Here is a 6,482-nt window from a genome sequence, read left to right as displayed (position 1 = left end):
TTTCCCGGAAATGCCCCTCCACCAAATCATGTGAGAGGCTTGACTTTGAGGAGCAGCCTGATGGCCAGAATCTCAAACGCCATCATCTAATAAATTATTGATCCAGCCAATGCATATCTTTTTCTTTCCCCCCCTTTTTTTTTTGTGTGTGTGTTTTGGTTGCAACTCAATGCATTTCTTGTGAAAATGCGTGGCTTTTTTAGCAGCAAAATAGATTTATTTCCAGTGTAGCTGTGATGAATCCGAGGTGGGTTCCTTTTTACAACAAAAGTTAGCAAGTTTATTCTGACCATCGCAAATGTATTTTGCTCGAATTATAAGCATGGCAATATGGTGGTCCATTTCAGAGGTTAACTCTCTCATTCATCTCTATGAATCCTTAAGTCAGATATGAGGCAATTGAAAGAACATATAAATATCCTCTCTTTTTTTGGTAACAATATTCAAATATCTCCTTTGCCGATCATAAAAAAGATATACATGAAAAATGAGAATAAAAAATAATGAATTAAAATATTTAGAGTAAATTACCAAAATTCTTACGGAGGTTTAGGTTGATTCCACCGATATCCAATAATTTATAAGATCTACACTTATATCTAATATTTTATAAAATATACACTTACATCTAATTAAACTAATGATGCCACTGAATTCATTTACATCATATGAAAAGTCAAAATTGCTCTTGAGCAAGGAGGATGATACCTATCTTTTCTTATGTTTTTGAATGGTTGTTATATCACGTCAAGTTATTCGGCCATTTTCAAAAAAAAAAATGACGTGGCATTTCGATCCCATTTAAACTTAATGATTTGACTAATATTTTATTAAAGTATATGTTAAAGTATTGAATAAAAATAATCTATAGAAGAATAAATACATATTTTTTTTATACTATTAGGTGTTAGTATAATTTACGTCTAATCTTACAGAAATTTTTATAATTTACTTAATTATTTATATTGACAAAAAAATATGAAACTTCAAATTAACAAACTAAAAACTATGAAACTTTACATTATAAATATCCCTGCATCAACTGTTATATATTTACAGGCAGCTTGCAAAACAACGAGAATTATCGATTATCCTTGCTTGAAGATAATGAATTCCTTGTAAACATTTGACCCTTCATCGTAGATTTTGGCTCAATGATTTGGTTTGCGAGATAATATAAAGCATACATCTCAAACCAGCCAAGTGATGACCTATTTGATACTTTTATCTATTTTATATAAAAACTAGAGCAATCCAACTATCGAGGAAGCACAGATGGCAGTAACTTCGCCGGAGGACTATGTCAAGCAAACACAACAGACGTAATTAAGAGGGTAAGTGATGCCAGTTTTACAAGTATTGATGACCGTACAAACTGGATGATTTCATCACCTTCATAATGCATCAACATGACATGTGGTGTAAATGATAGTAGTTGGATGTCAGTCTCCTAACATTTAGTGCAAATTGACAGCATGACTCGACAAACACATCCCATCCTAGAGATCAAACTAGACCAACTAGAGTGGTAAATTTGGATTGGTGGCGGTGATGATGACGATAATGATAAAAAGCTCCAAATCCAAATACATCAACACTAAAAATAAGAAAAAAAGAAAGATAAGTACCAGGACACTGGGGATTGCCATGGTCAAACAGGGAAGTGATGTGAATAAAAAGGCCCCCGGGGTGCGAAGCGTGCAACAAAAAGGTGTGGGGAGGCAGAAGGAGAGTTGGTGGGGAGTCAATTCCTGCTGAGGTTTTCTTCCGTCAATGATTACGGCAGCCGACCCGAGCCCCGACAAGGCGACTCGCGTTCGCCGAACGGGGCGACCTGCCGGCTATTTCCCCGCAATTCCCCCATGCGCCGGACACGTGTCGCGCTCCGCTCCCCACTTGCACCATGGCCCTACGCCCTCCCACCCCCCTTTGACGTGACGACTCGACCCAAAGACCACTGCCTAGGGGACGACACCCCGGCTCTCCTTTATTGCTCCCTCTCCCACCATTAAATTTTATTAACTATTCTCTTCCCTCTGGATTCTTACCCACTCTTTGTATTTAACCCCGTCGGACCCTTTCCTCTCTTTCGCCCTTTATGCAATTATTTTTCTTATTATTAAAGTTTTTGACCTTTTTGTTCTTTTGTTCTTTCTTCTTTGTGTTCTGGGGTTGTTCTGATGGGGGACTTTGGGGGGAGCCCTTCTGGGCTGGAGCTGACCATTGCTGTCCCTGGACTCAGTTCCTCTTCTGGCTCTGGTAAGATCGAGAAGAAAATTTCTCCTGTTTTTGGTTAAGCTATGTGCTGCTGCATGCATGAGTATATATGGATGATGATCCTTGGACGCTTGCTTCCTCTCGTGTCTCTTTTTCGCCACCTTCTCGTTTTTGTTTTTTTGGCACAAGTTGTTGATCTTATTGTGACATATATATGTAGAAGGGGGTGGTTGCAATGTGAGGGAGTTGGACATAAATCTACCTGCTAGTGGAGTCGAGGAGGAGTTCCCCATGGGAAGCGTAGAGGAGGAGGAGGAAGAGGGGGGAACCCCCAGGCCGAAGAAGCTTCGGCTCTCAAAGGAGCAGTCTCGGTTGCTGGAGGAAAGCTTCAGGCAGAATCACACCCTCAACCCTGTGAGTTCTTATATTATTATATTACAACATGAAACAATTAGCCCCCTTATATTTCCTAGTATTCTTTTGTTTTTGTTTTTTTGTTTACCCCTCAACCATTGAAACAATCTTTGTGGTTTTATTTTTATCTTAAACCAGCGGTCTAACATCTTATGCGTCATTTACTTTTTATTGATTATCTATTGATGATGTTTATAATCTTGTAATTTATGTGTAATTTATTATATAGTATTTATTGGATGGTTTGTTTTGGGGAAAAATATTGAATGAATGGAACGAAACGGCAGAAGCAGAAGGGGGCGTTGGCAACGAAGCTGAAGCTGAGGCCGCGACAAGTGGAGGTGTGGTTTCAGAACCGCAGGGCCAGGTGCGTGAACCTTAGTGCATCTTTCTGCAGGTTTTGCAGAAGGTGGCGATATTGCAATGCTCATAACTTTTCTATCAAAGTAGTAGCACTTTATTGATAGGCAGGGTCTTCTTGATATTAGTCATCCACTTGTCTCCATACACTGTGATGGGATTACTGGTTTGGCCTCGGAGACTGACCAAATAATATTATTATATGCATGTTTGCTTAGTTTCTTTGCCCATCGCTGACTTTTCAAGTGACAATGCTTTGTCGATTTGATCTTTTCCCAGAGTTGGTCGCCGGTCGCCACATAGACCATTTACTTGAGCTAATTACATAACTAATTAGTTGCTATTTATAAGTTTGATATTTAAATGTATATATGCGCGAACGTAGAATTTTGGTGTGAAAACTATTGAGTTAACATAACAACATTTTTTCTCTCTCTCCCTCTCTCTCTCTTTTGGAAGAAATGACGCAGGATAATAGACTACACAAGTTGGAGATAGCCCTCTTTAAACTCTTAACCTCGTAAATCTTGGATTGGAGTTTTGATACAAATGTTAAGAATTTTCTAGTTTAGTAAGCTGGCACCTTTTATAATAATTTTTATTTTGGCGTTTTAGTGACAAAAGCTTTAAAATGCTCATGCCTGTCATGTAATTAATGAAAGAGAGGAAAAACAAGGAGACATGGCAACAAGGTGGATACGATATGCAGAATAGCGAGAGAACATGCATCTTCTTTTTTTTGTTCTCTTCCTTTCAACATCAAGACTTCTATATGAGGGAAAAACAGCTCTGAAAGTCCAACTAAAAGAAAACTGAAGCCACAAACAGAAATTTCTGGTCTCGTATAGGCAGCTCTGTTCTAGTTGGTGGAGATGTGATGTGACTTGACATAATGCTTGGTCTTTTGTAATTCACAAGGCATAATGCTTGGTCTTCTTATTCACATGGCATAATGTTTGGTCTTCTTATAATTCACATAGTTTTGACTGCCTTATTCAAGATGATAGGACCATTACCTTGAACTAATGGTTGACATTTATTACGACCACCTTATTCAAGATGATAGGACCAATACTTTGAACTAATGCTTCGCATGTGTTCACTATGGACCTAATGGTGCAAAAAAGTAGTTCTGTCTCCTGATTTAGATGGTATGGCTTGAGGCTTTTAAGCGGAGACCGTTTGTCAAACTCCCCATTTAGTGGTCGAACACCATTATGATATAAATGACATTATTTATTTGTTTGGTTTGTTGTCATGGCTTGAGATTAAAGTGATGAGAAATTTTCATCATAAGTTCATGTGGATAACACGTAAAATGTCTTCAAGAAGAATAAGAAAGTCATGGTTAAGATGATAATCAGACATAAATCTTCAAATGTGGATCATGGTTTTGCAAATGCAATTCATGAATCTCATTCGTGTTTATTTCTAACGTCGCTTGGACTTCAGATTATTTCCATGCAATGTGTCTAGTTAGTTTTACCATTTGCGTTTTTGTGATAACTAGGGCTGAAACTGAGTCGAGCTAGGAGGTAGGTTGAGTGAGTCTGATCAAGCTCGCTTGATATAGCTCCAAGCTGAAGTTTAGGATCATGTTCGGCTCATTTTCTATCTGATCAGGCATTAGTTTCAAACCAAGCCAAATTTGGATCAGTCTTGAATTAAGTTCGAATCAACTGGTATTCAGCTTCAGATTGCCCGGAAATTTCAAACTAATAAAATCCGTCATGTGTTCAATCTTCAACTTGTTAGCGTCTATAATCTAAAGCATGCATGAACTAAATAATTTAATGAATCCATCAATCTCTTAAAATAAGCCATTATTGTGAGTTTTACTGAGCCGAGCTTGGTCCATTCGACATCGTCTCAGACATGAGAAGAAATAAATTTCAAGCCCAGAAGCCGAGGTCAAGCTCGGCTTGTTTTCATTCGATTCAAGTTTCTAACTAAAGAAAGAGTTGGGTTGAATATAAAAGCTGCTTGCGAGTGGCCTGCATCACCTGCCACCCCAAGCTAAATCTGGCCAGTTGTCACCTAAATCTTTTTAGATTTTTTTCAACCATAAGGTAAATTCAACTATCAACAAAATAAGTTTTTAGGCCTAACAAGGAAAGAAAAGCTTATCTTAATTTTGTTCCTTTTGTTATTTTAAACTGCAATTAAGATTCCAAGAATTGAGATGTTTTAGGATTATGATTGTTAATTACGTGTTTGAATTAGTTCGACTATGGAAAGAAACGTACTTGTAGAGCTCAAAGTAACTTGTGGAATTTTATGCTTGTTTACTTCTCAGAAATGGGAAGACGCAACCTATATGTTGTACAACTCATCAACTTGAACAACCTTCGTGTACTGTTGTAAAACAGTAGGTTCATGTCCTTTGTTTCAGTTGGGAGAGTCCATTTTCTCCTCAAGATGTCTGTTTTACAACTGTACGTATATTTTATGCATTATCTTCGTGAGCATATAACTGCATAAAAGTATAATGCATGATTTGAAAAAAAAAAACATACGTAAAATCACAAACCTAGCTATGCTGCATTCTGATATGGGATGCAGGACAAAGCTTAAGCAGACGGAGATGGAGTGCGAGTACCTGAAGCGCTGCTTCGGCTCGCTGACGGAGGAGAACCGCCGTCTCCAGCGCGAGGTGGAGGAACTGCGGGCCTTGCGGGTGGCTCCGCCGACCATCCTCTCCCCTCACACCCGCCAGCCGATGCCTGCCTCTGCGCTCACCATGTGCCCTCGCTGCGAGCGCCTTACCTCGACTCCGCGTGCCGCCGCTACCTCCGCCGCCACCTCCACCAGGGTGCCGTCGGCCTCCCCTTTCCTCTCCCGAGGCCACCATCCGTCCTCCGCCGCCTGCTAGGCTTGAGCATGATGCCGCATGCGTGGAGAAGAAGGTGCACTCTTTTTTTATTTTTGTCTCTAAAGATGGTAACTTCTCTTTGTGATAAGTTTTGTAAATGGAAGAACTTTAGAAGTTGAAAGGGGTCTTTTCCCTCCCCACGCCCTGCTCACTTGGTAAACTTCTCTTAGTGCCTGGCTTTCAATGGATTGGCTACATGGTTGTTTAAGTTGGCCGCTCGTAAGAAATTACTACTGGACCATGTGGATGAAGAAGCCTCACGTAAGGCCCTATTCCAATCTATAAAGCCACTTTAGAAAGGAGACTGGACGTTTTGAGACAGGTTGAATAAACTCCCTTGTGGTTGCTTCAATGCTATCTCATTGAAGAGTGTTCGTGTTGAGACAAGGCAAGCATGGAGTTAGATGGCCCGATCCAAGGCATTATTCTAGCTCCCGCATATTGAACCATAAATAATGAAGAACTGATCTAATACATGTTGGTCGTGTGCAACGTTGCTTGTTATAGCTTTGGCACTTCATTCTCCAATGGTTTAAGCCTGAGATGGATGATTATTATATTCTCAAAAAAGAAGAAACAAAGAAGTCGTCGGGCATGGTGCCATGGCCTATAATTAATT

At 39.5% G+C, this 6,482-nt stretch overlaps 1 protein-coding gene across 1 annotated transcript; it reads left to right on the top strand.

Moving 5' to 3' along the window:
* Positions 1-2,001: 2,001 nt before the first annotated feature.
* LOC103695680 (homeobox-leucine zipper protein HOX3-like) lies at positions 2,002-6,071 on the top strand. Its single transcript, XM_008777061.4, has 4 exons — positions 2,002-2,259; positions 2,438-2,631; positions 2,919-2,998; positions 5,554-6,071. The coding sequence occupies exons 1-4, from the start codon at positions 2,181-2,183 to the stop codon at positions 5,861-5,863; spliced, it is 663 nt and encodes a 220-aa protein (XP_008775283.1). The 5' UTR covers positions 2,002-2,180; the 3' UTR covers positions 5,864-6,071.
* Positions 6,072-6,482: the final 411 nt, after the last annotated feature.

This window comes from Phoenix dactylifera, chromosome 4 (assembly GCF_009389715.1).
Source record: "Phoenix dactylifera cultivar Barhee BC4 chromosome 4, palm_55x_up_171113_PBpolish2nd_filt_p, whole genome shotgun sequence".
Taxonomy (NCBI): Eukaryota; Viridiplantae; Streptophyta; class Magnoliopsida; order Arecales; family Arecaceae; genus Phoenix; species Phoenix dactylifera.
Note: the sequence above shows the minus strand (reverse complement) of the source record. Positions and strands in the feature narration are given on the sequence as shown.